This window comes from Neomonachus schauinslandi, chromosome 1 (assembly GCF_002201575.2).
Source record: "Neomonachus schauinslandi chromosome 1, ASM220157v2, whole genome shotgun sequence".
Taxonomy (NCBI): domain Eukaryota; kingdom Metazoa; phylum Chordata; class Mammalia; order Carnivora; family Phocidae; genus Neomonachus; species Neomonachus schauinslandi.
Genome location: NC_058403.1, coordinates 160,956,538 through 160,978,360, shown reverse-complemented (window position 1 = coordinate 160,978,360; position 21,823 = coordinate 160,956,538). Strand labels below are relative to the sequence as shown.

The following is a 21,823-nucleotide window of genomic DNA, read 5'->3' as shown; positions in this document are numbered from 1 at the left end:
ACACACACACACACACACACACACACACACACACACACACACACACAGTATTTAACACTGCATTCATACTGAGAACAGCTAAATCAGTGTGTCTTTTTCTGGGGATAACAACATTTAAACTGAGGACAAAACCTTAACTAAAGGATTAAATCCCTAGGAGTAGAATTTAGGCATTAGGAATAGCAGGATGTGGTTGTTCTTCAGAACCAGCAGCCTTTCCTGGAACCTCTGAAACCTGCTAGTAGGCAGCTGCAGTGCTCACTTGGCATTTGGAGAGCCGGTGTGAGTCCTGGTCCTTCCTGTGGATCCTTCCTGGTTTCTTCACTTTGTTGAGCCTCCATGTCTTCTCAGAGGGTAACATAGCTACAGCTCAGCTCAGTTCTGAGAATTGCACAAAATAATGTATGAGGAAGCCCTTTGCAAAGGCCAAACTAGAGAAAGGCTGGGAAAATGAGAGGAGCTAAGTGTGACCACAGAGTGGCTATTCCTAAGGCCTCTCCCCAGCCAGCCCCACTCCTCTCCCTACACTGAGGCCCCTCCTCACACCTCGGGTGAGCTTCGTGTACCCACAGTCTCCCATCCAGAAATGCAGCCCACTTACACACTCCATCTGGTCTGCCTCTCTATGAAGGTAAATATTCTGGGGGTTGTTTTGGTTTTAGTTTTTGATCACAATTCCAAGTAGGTTGGTTCTGTTTCAGTCCCCCCCAGTAGTCTGACTTTGAGGAAATGTGTACATACACATTATGATGGGGGGCAGGGGGGGGAATACAGTGCTTATTAACATGGCATGTTTTTGTTTACTTGAAAATTGCTTCCCAAGATTCAATCTGGTTTTTGGAAAATTTTTAAATTACATTCCCACGTACAAATAAATTGTATGCTTTCCGGATAAGTGACATGTTTATATGGTGATAAAGGGAATTATAATGCTCTTAACTCTTATGTAGTATGTCCTTATCAAAATCACCAAGCATGAGAACACTGTTTAGTCTCATTCATCACTCAGCACAGCCTCTTTCTGTCCACTCCAGGACACAGTCTTTGCCATGGCCCCAGATAACATGTAAATTAGCTTCATGGAACCAAAGAACCTTTGAAAACCCAGTTTGCTGAGCCTCGAAGGAATCATTTAGACTCAGCTTCAATTAGGTCAGAGCTCCCTGAGCTGGGCTGTTGGGCTGGAGGTGGCTCCTTCAAGCCTGTGAGCTGTGTCTGGCTGGTCTCCTTGTTGATGACCCAAATTTATGGCTTGCTCTTGGCCTCTGACCCTTCTCACTATAGTCACCCCGAGTCCACCGAGCACTCACTTTGAAGGACATTTCTGTTCTCTTATGATGCCTGTTTTCTCCAGCTGCTAGCCTCATTTAACCAACCAGATTAGCAGAGTTTCCAGCTTTGCACTCGCATAAACAGTATGCGTTATACTAGTTACCAAGAATAAAGGCTGTGTTTGTAACGGCCCAAACTAGGCATCTTCAGATTGTCCGTGAATGCTTTCCAAGCTTCTTCCCCTGTGTGAGTTCCAGAGACCAGAGGCCAGCGAGATGGGCCTGTCTTTTATTGGATCCCAGCATCAGGGTAAATGATGCCCTTTCCTCCCCTTACAACAGTTGGTTGTCTTAGGCCAATCTAATATATTATTTTAGGGGCTACACAATTACCCTGAAAGCAAATGGAAAAAAAGAGAGCTAATTGTTCAAGTGGGTTTTTAGCATACATTGACTGTACTTTCCTGACAAATGAGTGCTAATCATGGGGAAAGGAATGCTTTTTTTATACTTTGTGAGGTTGACACAGTGCACTCTCTGCAGGGTACATTATTCCTAAGACAAACCACTTCTTGCTAGTAATGCAGATCTGGGCTCTAAGCACTCTTAATTTCCCTTTTTGAAAAGCCCCACCTTTAAAAATGTCAGCACCAAAGCTGCCTCAACTATGGCAAACTCCCATGTCTATATTTGGGGTAACTATATCCTGAAAAGAGATGATTTTCTGAGGCTGTTTCTCACGCATTCCAGGGCTAACCCAGGGAAGCCAGCCATGGGCTTTCAGAGGCCCCCTGTTATCTCTTCCTTCCCAGGTTCTCTCTAGGCCTCTTCCCCCCATCTAACCCCCCCCATGGCCTCCTGCTGCCCCTACCTCTACAGACCTGATAACAGAACAGGATTTGATATCATCCAGTCGAAAAGTAACTAACTAAGAACACTTGTGCTCCTTACCTGCTCTCGGCACATAACCGGGGAAGAAGCCAGTAGGATGATGCTCTAAGTTCAGGCAACAGAATGTGAACAGAATCAGAAAACAGATATGAACAGTACTCCTAGTGTGGTGTGGTAGTTGAGGAGAGGGCACGGTGGGGCTCCCCTAAAACTCTGTACATCATTTTGTCACTTAGGTTTATGGGACCACATGCTTAGCCTCACTCTGAGGCATGTGGTATCATCCCTTTTAACTGAATAAAGATTGTAGGTCTGGATATTTGGAATTAGGCAACCAGGTTGTAGAGTCACTATATGGGAATAGTCACACATATATCCGTCTCTATATGAGAGAGAGAGAGACAAAGTAACCTGATCATAAAACCTCAACACTGCAGAGTTTGTGTAAGTACTCCAAAGAGTCCGGAAAGTATTGTTTAGCTGAAGAACAAATGTCTGTTAGTGGAAAGGACAGGAAACGTTCAGGGCCATAGTCCTTGACACTGTCCCATACTCCCAAGGAGCACCTGTGGGGCAGCCTATGAGCACTCCTCCCTGACACCTGGGACTGCCCCCCAGTCAGCCATGCAGGGATGGGCTCACGCCTGCATCCTGATTGCCTGCTTCAGCCAAACAGAGCCCTTCCTTGCTCCAGCTTTCGGCAGCCTGATGTAATGCTGGCAGCAGGAAGTTCTAATCTGGAGTGTTTTTGTTTGTTGTGCTTCCTCAGGATTTCCTTGGATCTGGAGACCCCAAAGAAACAAAGATGCTAATCACCAAACAGGCTGACTGGGCTAGAAATATCAACGAGCCTAAAGCCGCTGTGGAGATGTATATCTCAGCGGGAGAGCACGTCAAGGCCATAGAGATCAGTGGCGACCATGGCTGGATTGACATGTGGGTTTTCAGTCCCTGCCCCAAGAAGCATTTGGCAGCATGTCATGTCATGTCAGCTTTTGGTTTTGACTGACAAGGGAAAAAATAGTATTTCTCTAAATATATAATCCAAATGTAATAGTGACTAGGTTTTTGGGAGACAGAGATTGAACGAGGCAGTCACTGCCTTTGAGGAGCTTAGTGGATCCCTGGAGAAAGGGTTGGGGGTGGGGGAAAAGTAAGGGGAGATACCCCAGCATTAGAGCTGCCATTCACTGAGCCTTCCCTAGGAGCCAGGCACTGAGATATCTTACAAACACTTGATTCTCCCCCACACCCTAAGCTGTGGTGTTTCCATGCCCAGCTTCCAAATGAGGAAACCAAGGCTCAAGGACCAGGTGATCACATGAGGCAAAACAGCTGGGAAACCATGGAGCTGAGCTTCAAACTGACCTGGCTGATTTCAGTGCCCCTAGCATGTGTAATGGTAGGAACCAAAAAAAGAACAAGAACACTTCTTTTTTTTTTTTTTTTTTTAAAGATTTTATTTATTTATTTGAGAGAGAATGAGAGAGAGCATGAGAGGGAAGAGGGTCAGAGGGAGAAGCAGACTCCCCGCTGAGCAGGGAGCCCGATGCGGGACTCGATCCAGGGACTCCAGGATCACGACCTGAGCCCAAGGCAGTCGCTTAACCAACTGAGCCACCCAGGCGCCCGAACAAGAACACTTCTAAGCACACCAGGGAAGGAGACAAGAATTCTCATGGGAGGAACCATGGATGTGGTCTTTGCGTGAACGGCCTTGAATTTTAAGAGGTAGAGGGTGGTAGGAAGGGGAAGGGCATGAGGCCAAAAAAACAGCACAAACCAGGAGTCACCCAGAATGGGGGGTGGGCATGCAGTGGGGCTGCCCAGAGAGATAATGGATTCAGTTTTGAGACTCCTAGAGCATCAGACCTCCAAGGGGGGGCTTTCTCCTCCCATGGTCGAGGAAGGTAGACTTCACACTCATGTACGTGTGTGTGTGTGTGTGTGTGTGAGTGTGTGTGTACACATACAGGTGCACACTGCCAGAGCTGGTAAAGAACATGTGAGGGAGCAGCTCCTGACAGTGGCTCAGTCTGAACCCTACAGGCTGTTGGTTATCCTGGAAGCCATACTGTGGTCCACAGGTCGTAGTGGCCTAGGCAGGTTAATGGCTAAGTCCCCTCCCTGAACCCCACCATGTAGTTGCCATGTATGCCCCTCACATACGTGCCATATGTATGTGACCTACCGCCCCATCTTTCTCCTGTGCAAAATGAAGTTTCTTGAAGATACAGATCTTGCCCCCCAAATTATTCTTTTCACAAAAGGAGTGATACAGGAGAGAACCAGGCAGATTTGTGGCCCTGCTCTCCCCTCTGGTTTTTCATGTCACTTTCATTTGCAACTGACATGTATCAGGTTACCCTGGAGATACCTAACTAGTTCAGGAAAGAGATATTTAAGCATGTTCCATCCTTTTTCCAGGTCTGGCTGTAAAAGGTGCCTCTTCTCCAGGGACATTTGGTTTGATGGGTGGGGCTGGGGGGCTCTAAGGGGTTGGCTGTGCCACCTTTCCCTAAAAATGTGTTCTTTCTCTGCTGAGAAATGTTATTTTTAGATGTCATTATTATTCTAAGTACAGATTGACAGGCCTCCCTGAGCTTGCCTGTGTCTGAGACAGGATCTGTTACAGCTGCTTCCCCTTCTTTTTTCACAAAGAGCAAGCTGGGTAGAGCCCCTTTCCCCTGAGAGAGCTGGTTTTACTCCAAACCCCACCCTGGCCAGAGGGAATAAGCATGTTTCATCCACCCCCTCATGTCCTCACAAGTAGTGGGAGGGCCAGTTACCACTGGGAAGGAGTGGTGAGCCCCAGTGGTCCCTGTGGCCCCTCGCCCATGGTCAGCACCTTGGCCAGCAGGAGAGGCACACCCAAGATTTCCAAGAGGCTTTTCTTCCAGAGCTCAGAGCTGGCTCCACACATGCCTCTTCCTCTAAAGTCCTGTCGGCTGAAGAATTCTCATGCCTCTACCTATACTTTCCTATGAGAATTCCTGAAACAGTGTGGAAAGAGCATTCTGCCACTTGCTGGCTGCAGAGTCTTGAGCAGGCTGCTTCACCTTCGACCTAGCCTTTAGTCTTCTCATCTGTAAAATGAGAATAATAGTACCTCTAAGGGCAGTGAAGATTCAATGAGATCACACATGTGAAAGCTCATGGTGCTGTGCTTGGTACCAGTAAGTGATCAGTAGGTGTTCATTTCTATCCCCAGATACTGCTGGATAGATAGTGACTCTGTGAAAGGCACACACAAAGTGGGGGGAGACAGTGTCCTTTAGCAGGTGACTTCTGGTCACTGGGTAATGTTTCTGGATTATATATTCACTCATTTAAGAACCACCTGTCAAGCACCAAGGGCCATGGCACCATATTGAGCACTGGGGACATTAACATGAATCGACATGGAGCCTGCCCTCAAGAAGACCCAAAAGCCCGTGCTGCTTTCTTCCATCAGGTTCCTGTTACAGGAGTCCATCTCCTCCCTGTGCTTTTACCTCTCCAGGTTAATTGACATTGCCCGTAAACTGGACAAGGCCGAGCGGGAGCCCCTGCTGATGTGTGCTTACTACTTCAAGAAGCTGGATAACCCTGGCTATGCTGCTGAAACCTACCTAAAGATTGGTGACCTGAAGTCCTTGGTTCAGCTGCATGTGGAGACCCAGCGCTGGGACGAGGTGAGGGTAGAGCATGCCTCATGGGCTAGGGGGCCCCATGTGAGCCCTGGACCACAGGGGGCTTTTTGGGGTTTGGATGGAGAGCAGCTGCCCTCATCATGAGAATGAACATTGGCCTGGCTATCAGGAGACTAACCCTTGAATTCTCTGAGCCAGCGTGTCTTAGAGGCCCATTTATTGGTTCATTCATTCAGAAAATCTTTATGCACTGCTGGCTTCATGCTAGCCCTGTGATAGACACTGGGGATGTGAGAGTTAACAGGACAGCCCTGTGCCTGCTGTGGGTCTGAGCTGCTTGTGACCAGCACCACATGCTGATAGATCTCTGACATGGAGACACACCTGTGTAACATTCAAAACCTGCTAGGTGCCATTTGACAGAAAATGCCACCCATACTCTCCAGGTGGAGGCTGCCAGAACCATTTCAGGGGCAGCTCTTTCTCCTCCTTCTTCCCTCTAACCTGGACTCCTTCCTGAGAGGATCAGGGGCTGCACCCACGGTCCTCGCTCCACCCTACCCACCCATCCACCCACTGAGGTCTAGTTTACAGAGCCATAGCAAGACCTTTTCTGAATAAAGCTGTCTGACTCTTGTCTGCCCTCTCAGTGGCTCCATTTGGTGAGGTGACAAGGTTACTGATGAGAAGAGGTGGGGCCAAGGACAGAGGCAATAATGGCTTCTCAAGATAAATTTATTAGGAGATTTCTCAAGCAGCATAAATTAGAGCATCTTAGAAACACTCAGTCCTGACTGCATCAGGCAAACTTTCTCCCTGTTGCCACATACTGTCCCCCATGACTCATTTCCAGTTCTCCTAGCCTGACGGGTGGTTCTGGGGCTTAGACAAAGCAGTCACTGCGTCCCATACAGCACCAAGTCCATAGTCATCTTTGACAGCTAATAAGCAGTGACGATGATAATGTCAATTCTGTTTCCTTAGGTATCATCTGCAATTAAAAGAAATCTGTTTGCAGCGCTACAGGAGCCCACGCAAACCCTCAAAATAAAATGTTTCCGATTCTGTGCTGCTTCTGTGGTCCAGAAACAGACTATGTTGTTATTGAATCCAGTCACTTGCATATTGCTGTTAATTGCCTTTTGTTTTCAAAGAGCTGATTTGTTTTTGCGTTTCTGGGGGTGGTGGTAGGGGGAGGCACTCTCCCCCTCTGAGTTGTCAGGCTGGCAAAATATGACACATCCCTAATGGATTCAGCCAAGTGCCATGTTTTCATGGGGGCTGTGGGGGCTGCTTTATTAAGAATGCATTTGCTCCTTCCTCCAGGCCTTTGCTTTGGGTGAGAAGCATCCCGAATTTAAGGATGACATCTATGTGCCCTACGCTCAGTGGCTAGCAGAGAATGATCGTTTTGAGGAAGCCCAGAAAGGTAGGCCACACAGACTGACACCTTGCAGAAGGAGCAGGAGATGGTACTGCCAAGACCCACATTTCAGAAAGGCTGTCAAGCCCCTCCCATCACGGGTCTGAGGATGGACGACTTCACCCTGGGGAATGTGATGTGTTTCCTGGTGAAGACTGGGGAGCAGTGGAAAGAATATGGGCTTTGGAGATGGACACACCTGGGTCCATCACTCACATGCCTCCGGACCTCAGGCAGGTCCTGTCTCTTCTCTGAGCAAAGCACTGTGCACTCAAAGTAGCTTCCCACTTAATCCTCACAGTAGCCCTATGATGTCGGTACTGTTTTCTAGTGAGAAAGCTGAGGGTGGAGGAGGTAAAGGGATTTATTTGCCTGAAGTTCCACAGCAAGGAAGTGGCAGAGGCGGAATCTGGGCCAGGCTGGGGTGGGGACAAAATATGAGAACTCCCACAGTGTGTCCGGCATGGTCTCACCTGCCTCTTTCCTCTACGGCAAACAGTAACTTGGCTCAGATAAACAGGGTGTCCTCTGCTCCTTGGCATTTCCACTGGTAAAGTGGGCTGCACCCTACATATGGCAGTATCCGAGATAGCAAAAGGAAGCATAGAGCTTTTACCGGTAATAGCAATTTTAAAATGTGACTGCCTTCTCTGTGTCAGGCACCGGCTGGGCACTTAACTACATAACCCTGAACTTCGCCAGCAGCCCTGCAGAGACGCCGAGGCTAACTGTGCCCCGCAAAGTCACAAAGCCAGAGAGAGTGGCAGAGCGAGGTTTGGACGAGGATCTGTCCGCCTGGGAACCTGATTCTTGTGACTAGGTCTTGCTGCCTCCTTAGGAAGTCTTCTAATTGAAGCTGGGTGTGTTGTATTCCATAGCATCTCATTTACACTTCTATATGGTAACAGTTGCCACCTCCGGACACATTGCGGAACAAATGTCTCCCTGTTGGAGCTCCTCAGCTAAAAGCCCCCATTGAAAGACAGCATGTTCTCTTCTGCTTTAGCATTTCCAGAGCACCCAGTTGCTGAAGTATGTGCATGTTTGGGCAAAACACATCAACCTATCCATCTGTCTGTGTCTGCCCTTCCAAGAATCCATCGCCATAGTAACTTGGTACTCAGACAAGAGATTGGAGATGAGATTGGAAAAAAGGCCAGACCTTTTCCTTCTCTAAAGCAGAGGATTTGGATCATCTGAGTGCCCACATGTGAGCAAGTGTCACAGCTAGAAGTGCCTCCCTGGCAGGCCCCAACTTCCTGAGGGTCTGGCCACATAGTTAAGAGTCAGGAAATTTCTGTTAAATGGATATAGGGATTATTGAGAGATTTTTTTGCACGTTTTCACAAACGTTTGGTTGCTAGAGCTGGGAGCCATATTTTTCAAGGTTGTCATTAAAAAGCACACAGTTGAAGACTGATGGGAGACTTAAGTGGGGACAGGTTCTGTAACCTTGGGTATGCCACTTGACCTACACCTTCATAAGTCTGTTGTGACCATCCGACAAGGAATCAGCAACGAAAATACTTCGTAAGCCACCAAACCTGTTCAAGTGTCAGGTGCTACTAGTGTCACCCCAGATGTCACAAAGCCTTCTCCTGGAACGGGGTGAGGGTGAGACCTCACTGGTGATGGGCAGCAGTGCCATCCTCAGACTTCGCCCTGCAATTTGGCCCCAAGGTTTTTCTTTCTGCCATGCTTTTCTGAAGTCAGTTGCCTTTTCCCAGCCAGAAAGGAATATATCTCACTGTACTTTTTTCAGGATGTAGCCTCAGTTATTTATAGCCTTCGGCCTGAGAGGCGCATCCCAGCAACGAAGTGCTGCACATGCTCCCAATGAGTGTCCTACTTCTACAGCAGCCCCTTGCAAGCCCTGCAGAATTCCATCCCACTCCCCAAATTGTGTGTGTTTTTGTGCCCCTCCAGCGTTCCACAAGGCTGGGCGGCAGCGGGAAGCGGTCAGGGTGCTGGAGCAACTCACACACAATGCCGTGGTCGAGAGCAGATTTAATGACGCTGCCTATTATTACTGGATGCTGTCCATGCAGTGCCTTGATATAGCTCAAGGTGAGTAAACAGCAGCCAGGCCACTTGTTTTCCCCAGCCCTGCTCTGGCACCAAGATAAACATCGAAGGAGCTGGAACATTTTAATTAAAGCCCTGGGCTTGTTTATTGGGTGTATTGTCCATAACCCTGTCTTGCAGCAGCATAATCTGGTGTGTCATCTTTTTCCAGTTTGCCCATAAGTTTAATGATGGTATGAGGGCTGTCCTGGGGTTATGGTTGGGAGGTCCTGCCCTGTGTTGCTAATTCAGAACATATCTCTCCCCTGCTACCTGGGAGCCTATTACTGGACCCAGGTGAGCACTTTTAAAAAAAATTTTAATTAAATGGAAAGATGAAAAAGAGATCACTTTACAATAACACACTCCAGATTCTCACTCATTCCAGGCAGGAAAATAGTTTCATTGTTGCTTTCTTGAGACTTCCCATGATGCACTGAGGGAGTTCTGGAAGCGGAGGGGACAGGGAGATATTCTTCACTGGACTAAGGCCAGCATGCTGGAGTGGGAAAAACACTGGAATTGGAGGCAGCTAGGTGACTTGTAACAAGTCACAATTTCTTCCTAAACTCAACCTCCCCGTCTGTGGCATGGGGGTAATCCTATCCTGCTTCCTTCATAAGGCTGCTGTGAGCCTCACAGAAGCTGTGGTTATAGTTTGGAAACTGTTAGGTCCAGGCGTTAGGTGGCATGTTTTTGTTCCGGCCAGTGGTCTGTGCTTTGTATAAGGCATGGCACAGAGGGAAGAGGCTGGAGGTGAGATGAATAAAGCTGACATCTGCTCGTCCTCCACGCCAGGCTCCTCTGGTATGTCCGGGTGCCAGTGATCACCCTCTTCATGCTGGCACTCCCCAGTGGAATGACCTGGTAGGCTGTAGTGTCAGATCTGGGAGATGGGTGAGAAATGTTCTCAGACTTTGCATGGCCACATGCTGTGCCTAGCTGAGACTTTCCCGGTCTTGGGGAGGTTCCAGCTCCTAAGCAGCACCTTTCCCATCATTGCATCTCTTTGTCAGTCGTCCCTGGCACAGGTCTGATACTGGGGGAGAGTGGACACTGACAGTGTTGTCATTGCCTCACCCTTCCTTGTAGATGTGGCTTGACACATCTTCCCCCTCCCCCCCTCCCCCTCCCACTGCACCCCTCAGACCCTGCCCAGAAGGACGTGATGCTTGACAAGTTCCGCCACTTCCAGCACTTGGCCGAGCTATACCATGGCTACCATGCCATTCAGCGGTACACGGTAAGGTGGCCAGGAGATGGGGGCCTGGTGGGGGTGCTGCCTACTGAACCAGGGGCCCTGGACACGTCTTACAGAGCAGCAGACCTCTGGATGGAAAGTAAACCCACCGGACAGGATGATTTGCCAAGAAATTCTGGTCTCCTCCTGGGAGACAAAGTTTGGCACTTTTTTTTTTTAAGATTTTATTTTATTTATTTATTTGAGAGAGAGAGAGGTTGAGAGTGCACGAGAGGGGGTTCAGAGGGAGAAGCAGACTCCTCACTGAGCTGGGAGCCCAACATGGGACTTGATCCCAGGACTCCAGGATCATGACCTGATCCGAAGGCAGTCGTTCAACCAACTGAGCCACCCAGGCACCCCAAAGTTGGAACTTTGATTTTACTCAATTAGTTACCTTTTTGACCTGTTTGTTGCAAGCTGTGGGCTTCTGAATTAGTGAGCCAGAGCTAGAATGGGCCTTTCTAGTTGCCGGCTTTATGTCTGTAAAACTCGAGGCAGACTCCAGGTTATCTCTAAAATGATCAGGGGTGGGGGCACCTGGGTGGCTCAGTCGGTTAAGCGTCTGCCTTGGGCTCAGGTCATGATTCCCAGAGTCTAGGGATCGAACCCAGCATCGGGCTCCCTGCTCAGCGGGGAGCCCGCTTCTCCCTCTCCCTCTGCTCATCCCCCAGGCTTGTGCTCTCTCTCTCAAATGAATAAACAAAATCTTTTTTAAAAAATAGTAAAATTAAAATAAAATGATCAAGGGTGGATGTTCCACTCTAGATGGGTGAAGGCCCAGCTCTAACCAAAGGCCTGAGGTCTCTCCTTGGCCCTGCCACTGAATTGTGGGCTTGATTTCCAGAGACCCAAATAGTTTTTTTAGTCACTTCCTGATTCTTTTAAGCCATTTTAAATCTATCTCCTGACAATGGGGAACAGGTGGTAGGCTGTTATCAGCCTCCTCATTTTGTGTATCCTCAATCACTCAACAAATGTTGATTAAGTGCCTACAGGTTGAGCTTATCCTGTGCTGATAAGCTAGGAGGATAATACCAATAACCAACCTTTATTGAGCACTTACTATTTACCAGGCAATGTGCTGAAGGCTTTATTGTATCAATTTATTTAATCCTTTCAATCATGCTGTGAGATAAGTACTATCACCCCCATTTTACACATGAGGAAACTGAGGTGCTAAACACAGAGACCCCACAACTAGTAAGTAGGAGCCAGGACTGGAACCCAGACAGGCTGCCTCAGAGCCTGTGCTTAGCCTCTGATCCCCCACACCCTCTAACTTGGAGAAGGCAGACCACTGGCCTCACACCCCAGCTCCACTGTGTGACCTTGGCAAGTTGTTCACTTGCCTCTGTGCTTCAGCTTCCTTCTCTTAAAGTGGGGGTGAGAGTAGTACCTACTTGCTGGGGTTGTGAAGATTAAATGAGTTAATATTGGAAAAGCACTTGGCACAGATGAGTGTCAGCTGTTCCTCCTGCCCTGTTTGGAGGCTTCCAACCAGTTTTCCATAGGCCGAGCATTTTACAATTCTTTGACCATCTCATGGGCCCTACCTTCCACACTGGGCATCTCTTTCCCCCACATTTGCGCTGAGCACTCGGCACATTCTTTGTCTCTGAGGAAAGTCCGGCAAGAAAGGCTCCTCTGCTGGGCTCTGCCTGCGCCAGCTGTCAGCCCTTCATCTCATCTCTTCCCCACACCACGGTCAGTGGTTTCAAGGGAACTTATCTTCCTTTACAGTCTTTTCAGGGCCCCTCATTTCTATCAGGTGCTCACCTGGAAAGAAGCCACCTCAAAAAAGACCCCAAACTCAACTTCAGCTGGAAAGTCAGGGCCTCAGCTCAGTGTCAATTTGCCTGAGCCACTTTGGAGCTGGGCTTTTTGTCTCTCTTCTGTAACAACTGAGCTCTGCTCCAGGACCTACATGGCAGCTGTGAGCTTGTAGCAGCCTCACACCAGCTGGGGTGTCTGGCTGTTCATCCCAGCTGAGACTTCATTGGGCCATTCCTTCATTCAACAAATCCCTCCTGGGTGTCAGGCCCTCTCCTGAGGCCTTGGGACATAGTGGTGAGCAAGATGTTATCCCTGCCCCTGAAGAGTTCATAGTCTCTGAACACGCAGGTGTAGCCCAGTGTCTTAAGGGAAAAACTAAGAGGACCAAAAGGACTTCCTGGAGGAAGTGAACCTAAGCAAAGAGGAGGGAGATTAGTAAGACGAGGAGAAGAAACGGCATTCCTGGCAGAGGTCACAGCATGTGCAGAGGCCTGGAGGTGGGTGATACTTCAGCATTTGGCATCAGGGCCCAGCAGAGCAGCTCTGAGTCAGAGCAGACTGCAAAGGGAAGCACCAGACCTTTCCTGAGATAATGGCTTCTTTCCCAGAGGAGAGGTGCTAATTCTGAGGACACAACCCTCCCCACCACCCCACCACCCCCGCCAATTCTGTTCTTCCTGGGATGGTTCTTAGCTTCCACACCTAGTGCGATATAACCAGAGGCAGGCTTCTCCCTGGCTCTCATCCAGAAAAGGATGCAGTCTCAGGTTTTCTTGGGTTCTTGGAACTAACAGAAGCTGTAGAAATTTAAATGAGAGTTAAAGAGAGAATGCTGGGCTCCAAACCCAAGTAGTAGTATAAAGTAAGTCCTCACAAGTTTAGACCAATTAGGGCCTAAGTCCTGTTGGCACTGTGACGAGTACAGCCTAGTAAGACCCTCCAGGAAATGTCCGTTTATTACCATGTAAGTGCTCGAGGGGGAGGGGGGAGCTGGCCTGCTTTCATCTTGTCATCTAAAGTAGTGTCAGTTTGCATACCATGTGCCAGATCCCTTCAAAATGGTATTCGTAACCTTTTATGGCCCCCCTCGTGGTAGAAAATTCCCTGTGGTCTACTGTGCGGAGCTTCTGGCAGCCTCTAGATACAGAAGACCTGTTCATGTGTGTTAGTGCCTGCTCTGTTGGGGCCCCTGCCAGGTGCTGGGGGTGCGGGGATGAGCAGCTGAGGAGCTCCAGCGCATGTGCACATTTGGTGAGCATCGGACGGCCAGGCCGCTGCTGGAGAGCTGCGAAGAGGCACGTGATTTCATGCTCTAAAGAGTTAACTGCCTCCATTTAAAGACGTGCTTAGGTCTGGTCATGTCCTAAATTGCATAAAAGGTCTTCTCTCTCAGAGCTAATTGGAGACAACTTGAGCTCAGGGAAATGGAATCATTACCAACCCCAATAGGCAGCACAGCCTAGGAGAGAGGCATTCTTGGGCTTTGGAATCAGACCTGGGTTTGAATCCTCACTCGGCTCTTTTCTAGCTGGGTGGCTTGGGCAAGTCATCTCTCTGGGGCTCAGTTTTCTCACCAGTACGGTGAGGATGAAAATGCATCCTCACAAGATTATGTTAAAGACCACATGAGACAGCCGTAAAGCGCCCAGCACGTAGTAGATGCTCATTAAGGGAGACTGTTCTTTTCCTGAAGTATTTCAGAATTATTGGTGTCTGCCTTTTGGCCTGGTCCAGCAGCTGCTTCGTTGCGGAATTCAGTCCCTATTTGCTTTTCTCACTGCAGGAGGAGCCTTTCAGTTTCCATCTTCCCGAAACCCTCTTCAACATCTCCAGGTTCCTGCTGCACAGCCTGACCAAAGACACCCCCTTGGGCATCTCTAAAGTGTATCCTTTCACCCCCACCCTCTGTCCCAGCCCTCTTGTCTAATGACCCCTGTGAAGTTCTTTCCAGAATACTTTACTGGCGGAACCTCCCCTCTCTCCCATAGCCCTCAGGGAAGAGAGAGTTTGTCCTGCTGCTACTGTTTTGCTGTAGAAGCAGCTCAGCCAGGGAGGCCAAGGGGCCAGTGCCAAGAGAAGATTAGTTTTCAGGGCTCTCTGGGCTTGGCCCAGCAGTGGGTCTCTAACCAGTACACTGCCCAAGCCCTCCTGGAACCCATAAATGAGGGCATAACTGAACTATAGGAAGCACTTGGATTCGGGCATTTCCCTGGGGAGGTGGGGGTGTTTGTTCAGCCGAGGGGATGGAGCACCTGCTGTGCCCTAGACAGTGGGCCAGGCAGTGGGTGACAAAGCTGCCATCTAGTAGAGGAGGTGACAAGTGTCAGGGCTTAGTTCAGCGGGATGTGTGCTGTGTCCAGGGGTGGAATGTAGCTAAGGCTGGGGCCATGGTCAGGGAGGGCTGCCTGGAAGAGCTGACGTCTATCCCGTAAGGCTATCAGGAAAGACAGTAGAGTAGATGTTCCAGGGGAGCACCCAGCACATGGAAATGCACGGAGGTGAAGTAAGCATGGTGTATGGGAGGAGCTGAAGCCCATCCTAGGTGGGAGCCCCGCTGAAGAGGTAGTGGCCTGAGGGCCTCCATGTGAGTTGGCCTCACCTTCTCCGGACCTGTGAGGGCCATTAAGGGGCCATAAGCAGAGAAGAGGGCTGAGGACCCATGCTGTCAAAAACTACCAGGAAATGACCAAAATCTTTTAAGGTCATAAAAGTCATAATTCTCCCCATCCTCTTCTAAATCTTATATTCTTTCAGCCCCTTCCCAGCCCCAACCCTGCCTTCTTTCTGTAAGGAAAAGACCCTCCCAGGAGAGGCCTCAGAGGTGCTGATCGGTGAGAAGTGGCTTCTCTAAAGGTGCCAGGCCCATCATCTACATTTCAGGGAAATCAAGTGCTACCTTCATTGACTGAGACCTTTGCAGAGGAGTGGCCAAGGCCACACCTGCCAGAGCCTCAGCACCTGTGCCCAGCCTTTCCAGCAAGTTCTGTTCGAGTCTGCAGAGTTTGATTGAATCCCTACCCTAAGCTGCACCCTGTACTGTTCACTGGGGACCTGAAAGTGGCTCCTGATATGGTCCCTGACTGAAGAGTGACAGTGGAGACACGGACATGGAAACTTACTGCCATGTAACTTCTGGAGTGGAAGGAGCCACACTGGGGTTGTGGGAAGCGAGAGCATTAGGGGGAAGGAGAATGGGAAGGAAGCATGGTACTTGAGGCTTGCCAGGGAGAAGTGGGGAAAGGGGTTCACAGGTGGGGTAGGGGAGGAAGGGCAGGCCTGGCCTGGGTGCAGCCAGCATTTAAGGTGACCTGGAATCAAGCGCAAAGGCCTGTGACCTCAGATTGAGGAGCTCAGAGGAGAGTCTCAGAGAACAGGGGAGGCTGACACTCAGAAATCACTATGGCTCCTGGTGAAGTGCAGGCAGAGAGAAGTGCCCTGCACCCAGTGGCCTCTGTGAGCTGGATCTGAGTGGAGCTCCACAGGCAGTCTGGGACCAGCCCCACCTGGCAAGGCTAGAGCAGGATGGCACTTGGTGCTGGACACCCTAGGACCTGGCTGGCAGGCTGGGTGAGTTGGGGAGAGCCATTTTGGCCTAGTTAGGGTACAAGATGAGCCATCAGCAGGCCCAGAGAACCTAAGCAAGGTTAAAATATTCATGGAAACTGCACTGTCTTTATCTCTGGAAAAATCCCTATGCCTTGATATCCGAGAAGTACACTTATATCCCACAAATGAGCAAAGCACTCCTCAGGCTCCTGCCCATGTCCTGGCACTAGCAGCAGCTGCATTCCAGCACGGGGCTTACTCCGAGGGTAGGCAATGCCAGCTCTGAGGCCCAGTGTGGCCTCTGCTGTCCTTAACCCTATCATCTGCAGGAACACGCTCTTCACTCTGGCCAAGCAAAGCAAAGCCCTGGGTGCCTACAAGCTGGCCCGGCATGCCTACGACAAGCTGCAGGGTCTGCAGATCCCCGCCAGGTTCCAGAAGTCCATTGAGCTGGGCAGCCTGACCATCCGCTCCAAGCCCTTCCATGACAGCGAGGTGAGCGCACAGCTCCCTCAGGCAGGAGGCTTCCCCTCCTCTTCCTGGACGTCTCCTGATGCCTTCTTTCCTGGCCGGGTTCTGTTTGAACGATGGCTACCATGCTCTCAGGATTCTGTGCCCTCCTCCCTTTCCCAAGCCCTGGTTTGCCCTTCTGCTTTTCCCTCTCTGCCTCCTCTGTTCTCTACTCAAGCCTGCTGTGCTCCAGCCACAGTCCCTGGCCCCTGTGGGCTCCAGAGCCCTGCCCTCCCTTGCTGCCTAGCCCTTCTGTGAGGCTCTGAGTTGGCTGCAGCCCAGCCCATGCTACTCTGCCCTTAACCTCCTTCTCCTCCTCCATGCCCAGATGGCTCTGCCTTCACCTCATCCTAGGAGCTCCTGCCTTAGCCCCCCTTCCTTCTGGAACCAGGCTATCACTCTTCCATGTATCTGTAGTCCAGTTGTGCCCCGGCCTTCTTTCTTCCAATTTATCCTGTCATCTCTCACAATCCCCTCCTTCAAGCTCAGAGCAGAGACTTGGCATCAAACAGACCTGGGTTCAGATCCCAGCTCCACCATTTCCTGACTATGTCTCCATCTCTCTGAGCCTCGGTTTCCCCTTCTATCAAATGGGGACACACATAATAGCTTTCCCGCAGGATGGCTAGCCAGCCCAGATGATGTGCTTACATCAGTGGTGCATGCACAACAGTACGTGGTGCATGTTAAGTGGCCGGTACATGGTGGCTGTGGTGTTGTCATTCCTGCTGGAGAAATGTGCTGCTGAGCCTTACCTACGAAGGAGTGTCCGGGGCAGTGGGACCCAGGTGACAGGGCCTCAGATGCCTCTGTAGGCCCTTATCCTGAGTCACCACAGCACAGAGCCCTGAGCCCAGTGCCCCTTCCCCACCCACACAGGGGGCCTTGCTTCTTGGCAGCCAGGCCCCAGGAGCCTGAAATCAGAGTGGGGAGCATTTCCTCGCCCTGGGTTCGGCCCTCAGGCAGCTGTGGCTCTTGTGCTTTTGTAGGAGCTGGTGCCCTTGTGCTACCGCTGCTCCACCAACAACCCGCTGCTGAACAGCCTGGGCAACGTTTGCGTCAACTGCCGCCAGCCCTTCGTCTTCTCTGCCTCTTCCTATGGTGAGTCTGCCTTGTGCGGATGGAGCGGCCAGTGGGTGGCTGGGCTCTCTCTGCTGCCGATTGGCCACACCTGCCCTCATTTGTAAATTGGGGACAGCGTGACACCCACCCCACCAGATGCATGGTCACTAAGGGTTCCCAGAAATAGGACCCGGTGATGCCCAAACTTGAAGCACGCACCCCTCAGAACCTGGTGTGGGGCTTTGCGTGACATAAATGCCCCAGATGCCACTGTTCAGCCACTGTGTTTGGTCTGGGAGGCTAAGATGGGCTCTTACATCCTGGTTCCTTCTATGTTGACAAAGGATCAGAAGCCCCTTCCAGGTAGCTAGGCAGAGGCCGTTCCTCCTCCCTTGTAGAGGAGCCCATCCAGCTATTAGCGGGAAGAAGGAAGGGCTAAAGGCCACTGGTTCTCACCCATGCACACACGTACACATGCATATACATGCATACATGCCTGCTTCCTCCAGACGTGTGGTGGGCAAAAAGAGGTGGCCCTGCTGTGTGTCCTTGCTTATAGAGGAGCCTGCTGCTGGGTAGGAAAGAAACTCTCATCCTCCCACCTCCCCTCATGCTGCCTGATGAGAGCATCCCAGGCCCTAGCTCCCCCTGAGGCAGCCATCCCATGGCCCCTCCCCATGTCCTGTGCCTTCTAGAGGTGCTGCATCTGGTTGAATTCTACCTGGAAGAGGGGATCAGTGATGAAGAAGCTGTCTCCCTCATTGACCTGGAGGCACCAAGACACAAGCGTGAGAACAAATGGCAAGAGATCACAAGCAACAGTATCCTGGATGCTGGGCTGAAGGCCTGTGTGTGCCAGCCAAGCACAAGGCCTGGGTGTAAGACAGGAGGCAGGAGGGCACTGGGGGATGGCTGGTCCAGTGGAGTCAAGGACATGGGAAGCCACTGCCGAGTGATTGGAGAGGCCCACATGGTGGCAGGGACAGGGGCTGGGAATGGGCTGAGATCCGGCCAGTGCACAGAGGTACCAGAGGGCACAGGACACGACCACAGGCCCAGAAGAGGCATATGGAGGAGGAGATGGTGCCTTGGTATTCACCTTTGCTTCATTTCCGGGAAGGCCTCCCACCCACCTGGCTCCTAAAAGGTACCGTCTGTGCTTCTGGCCGCACACAGCTGATGAGCAACCAACACAGCATATGATGTCTGTATCAGCTTTTCTAGTCAGGTCACGTTTATGTACAAGAGACAGAAACCACAATCAAGCTGAGCAAACGAAAGGGTGTAAAGAAGCCTAGCCATAGATGGACACTCAGCTGGATCCAGGTGCTCATTCAGCACTGGTGGGAGGCTGTCTCCTATCCTGTTGGCTCTGCTGTCCTTTGGGTGGCTTCCCTCTTTGGCGGCACCCACCCCGTCCCACCGGCAGTACCAACCCTGCATCCTGTCAGCCTTAAAATCCGTGGAAAGGGCTGACACTCCTCCCAGCATGACAGCAAAAACCCCAGGGCACATCCTCGCTGGGACAGCTTGGGTCAAAGGCCACACCTCAGCTCATCCCTCATGTTCACTGTCCCAGCTGGACACAGGAGGGGGGCCTCTACATGTGACTGTGAACACTCAGCACCTGCGGACCTTGCTAGCACACAGCAGCTGGATCAGCAGGTCTGGGTGGACTGAGGGCCTGACTTTCCATAAGCTTCCAGGTAATGCCAATGCCACTGGTCCGTGGGCCACATTTTACATTTTGAGGAGCAGAGGAGAAAGGAAAAGCCAGGGAGTTGTTTGCTGAAGATGGGAGATAGAAATCAGATGCTTTGGCTGGGTTGTTGCTGCCTGGTGGGACCACATCTCGCACCTGATTGGGCACCAGCAGCCTCCATTCCCCTGGGGCCCTTCCTTGTAGGAGCCCCACCCACCCTGGCCTCACATCAGCTCTTGTGCCCCTGCCTGGCAGAGGGGGTAGCTCCTTAGGCACCTTCAGCCTGGTCTGGCTGGCCTTAGGATTTGCAGGAGCTCTCACCCCCTTCTCCATGAAATAGGACTTGCGAGTCCATCTCAAGTGCCTACAGACAACCTGGCGATTACTAAGCGTTTCTTCAGGAATTGCCAAGTTTGCTGGCCATGGTTTTTGGCTGGCCCGTTATTTCTACTCCCACCCACAGCAGGCCTACAGCCTCTGCTCGCTTGGTGCTCCTGGTCAGGCCTACCTGGGCCCTGGCGTGGTCTATGTGGGGCAGCAAAGGTCCCATCAGAGCCCCTTTCCCTCCTGTGCACTGGGGCCTGGTCCCAGCCTCTGTGTGACCAGGGCTGTCTCCTCCCTCGCCTGCATTTCCTCCATTCCTCCATCTAGAAACTGTTCCACAGAGTCATGGAGAAACACACTAGGCCCACAGAGAGCTCCTGTGAATCTTGTGTTGGGTGGAGGGTGGGGCCTATTTCCCACTCAGCCTCAGGTTCTGTCCTTGACCAGACCCTTCCAGATTCCCAGACTCTGAGGCTGGATGAGACCATGGACTCCGTGGGAGATGATGACCCATTCACGGCAAAGCTGAGCTTTGAGGTGAGGGTGCCTCTCTGAGTGATGGGCTGTGGAGGCATGGGAGGCCTGTTGGGAGGGGGGTTGGAAGTCCCTTCTATACACACTCCTTGGCATGAAGCGGACTTGTTCCCTGTCCACACTGCGGTGGAGTCGAGGTGGTGGGTATCCCGTCACTAGAGGTGGCCAGCAGGAGCTACGTGACCTGGCAGGGCTCTGTGAAGGTTACAGCAGAGGGAGTCTCTGGGGTCCTCCCTGGTTGCCCCAGAGATTCTGGGATCATGACCCAGATAAACTACGTCACCCTGGCTGAGTGAAAGCACCACTGTCCCCTGCTTCCCACCTGCCCATCTTGCAGCAAGGTGGCTCCGAGTTTGTGCCTGTGGTGGTGAGCCGCTCAGTGCTGCGCTCCATGAGCCGACGGGACGTGCTCATCAAGCGCTGGCCCCCGCCCCTGCAGTGGCAGTACTTCCGCTCGCTCCTGCCTGATGCCTCCATCACCATGTGCCCCTCCTGCTTCCAGGTACCGTGCCTACAGCTCATGCGTGGTCACCAGTTTCTTCTTTCTGCTGCTTGTCCATTTCCCAAGTGTCCTCTTGGGGACACCTGGCATCTGGGAGGAGCATAAGGGATCCCAAGGCCAAGGCTCTGAGTTGGGAAGAGACTCGGCCATCCTTAGGCCCTCCCTCCTCTCACTTATGTTCCGAATGCTGTCTGGAGCAGGCTTGCCCCTGCCCCTGTGCCCTCTGTACCTGCCCCTAATCCGGGAGGGCCGGGCAAGTGTGATGCACCTTTGAATTCCATTTAGAAAAAAGGGGCCTCAGACCCCAGACCCTTCTCCCCTCCCTTTCAGTCCTCAGACAAAGGTGTTCTGGATCTGGTGGTTCTAGCCCTGACTCACTGCCAAGCCTCCTCCCCTCGGAAGGGCGGCAGTCCCTGCCAGGCTCGGGGCGTGGCCCCGGGTCATGACTGTTTCTCCTCAGGTGTTCCACTCGGAGGACTACGAGCTGCTGGTGCTTCAGCACACCTGCTGCCCCTACTGTCGGAGGCGCATCGACGACCCCAGCCCATGACTGGCCCCCTCCGAACCACCGCTCCCACCGGGGCCACCTCGCACTTGGCTGGGCTGTCAAAGGAAGAAAGAGTTAAACTGTCAGAATGTGTCTTCTGCCCAGATCAAGTGTGTATTTTAGGGAGGGGCCTTGTGTAACCACGGAATTCCTATTTATGGCATTTCGTGCCTTGTAAATAGCACCAGGAGATGGAGAAGAGAAAGTACATATTTTCTAAGGAAAAAAATGTGTTACTTTCAGAGAGGCTCTGAGTTGTTCGCCGCAGCCTGCTGGAGTCCACAGATCTGTCAGACCATTAACATGTACACTTTGCGAACAGATTGCCTCAATAATTACAAATAAAAGGGCTACTTATTTTCATCAGTGTCTGCATTTTAGCAAATCTTCATATTGTCTGCAACTTAATTTCCTTATGCAAAAGTGCACCTGTTTCTAATTTGATCTGAGAGGAACATTACGTTTGCCTGCTCTTAAAATGTAATCTAATCGAAATGGCAATATGGGAATGGATAGGGGAACGGGTATCTATTTATTTTGGTTTAGCGGGGCTCCGTCTTGACCAGAAAATAAGGTTCCTGGCTCCAAAGAAGATGACAAGGGGGCCTCTCCTCAGAGGTTCTGGAGCCCACCCTCTGCTTCCTGGCTAGGGCCAGGCTCCCCTCCTTCTCCCCATTCCCCTAGCCCCACAGAGGCCCCAACCCCACCGAGGCTTTCCCCTTCCCTCCAGCTTCTGAAGCCAGTGGGTCTGTTTGAGGTTCTGCTAAGGTCCCCGCCCCTGAGCATCAACAGTGTCCCA

General features: G+C 51.2%; 1 protein-coding gene across 5 annotated transcripts in view; it reads left to right on the top strand.

Annotated features, from left to right (window-relative positions):
• The window catches only part of IFT122 (intraflagellar transport 122), a 69,487-nt gene extending 48,100 nt beyond the window's left edge, over positions 1–21,387 (top strand). For all 5 annotated transcript variants that reach the window (XM_044916321.1, XM_021695227.2, XM_044916313.1 and 2 more), the window contains 12 exons: positions 2,932–3,098; positions 5,665–5,836; positions 7,121–7,223; positions 9,144–9,284; positions 10,430–10,524; positions 14,081–14,181; positions 16,173–16,338; positions 17,343–17,454; positions 18,111–18,236; positions 19,899–19,978; positions 20,313–20,477; positions 20,938–21,387. In XM_044916321.1, coding sequence (XP_044772256.1) covers positions 2,932–3,098; positions 5,665–5,836; positions 7,121–7,223; positions 9,144–9,284; positions 10,430–10,524; positions 14,081–14,181; positions 16,173–16,338; positions 17,343–17,454; positions 18,111–18,236; positions 19,899–19,978; positions 20,313–20,477; positions 20,938–21,027 — 1,518 coding nt within the window. In that variant the 3' untranslated portion in view covers positions 21,028–21,387. The remainder of the gene's footprint in view (positions 1–2,931; positions 3,099–5,664; positions 5,837–7,120; positions 7,224–9,143; positions 9,285–10,429; positions 10,525–14,080; positions 14,182–16,172; positions 16,339–17,342; positions 17,455–18,110; positions 18,237–19,898; positions 19,979–20,312; positions 20,478–20,937) is intronic.
• The last annotated feature ends 436 nt before the right edge of the window (positions 21,388–21,823 follow it).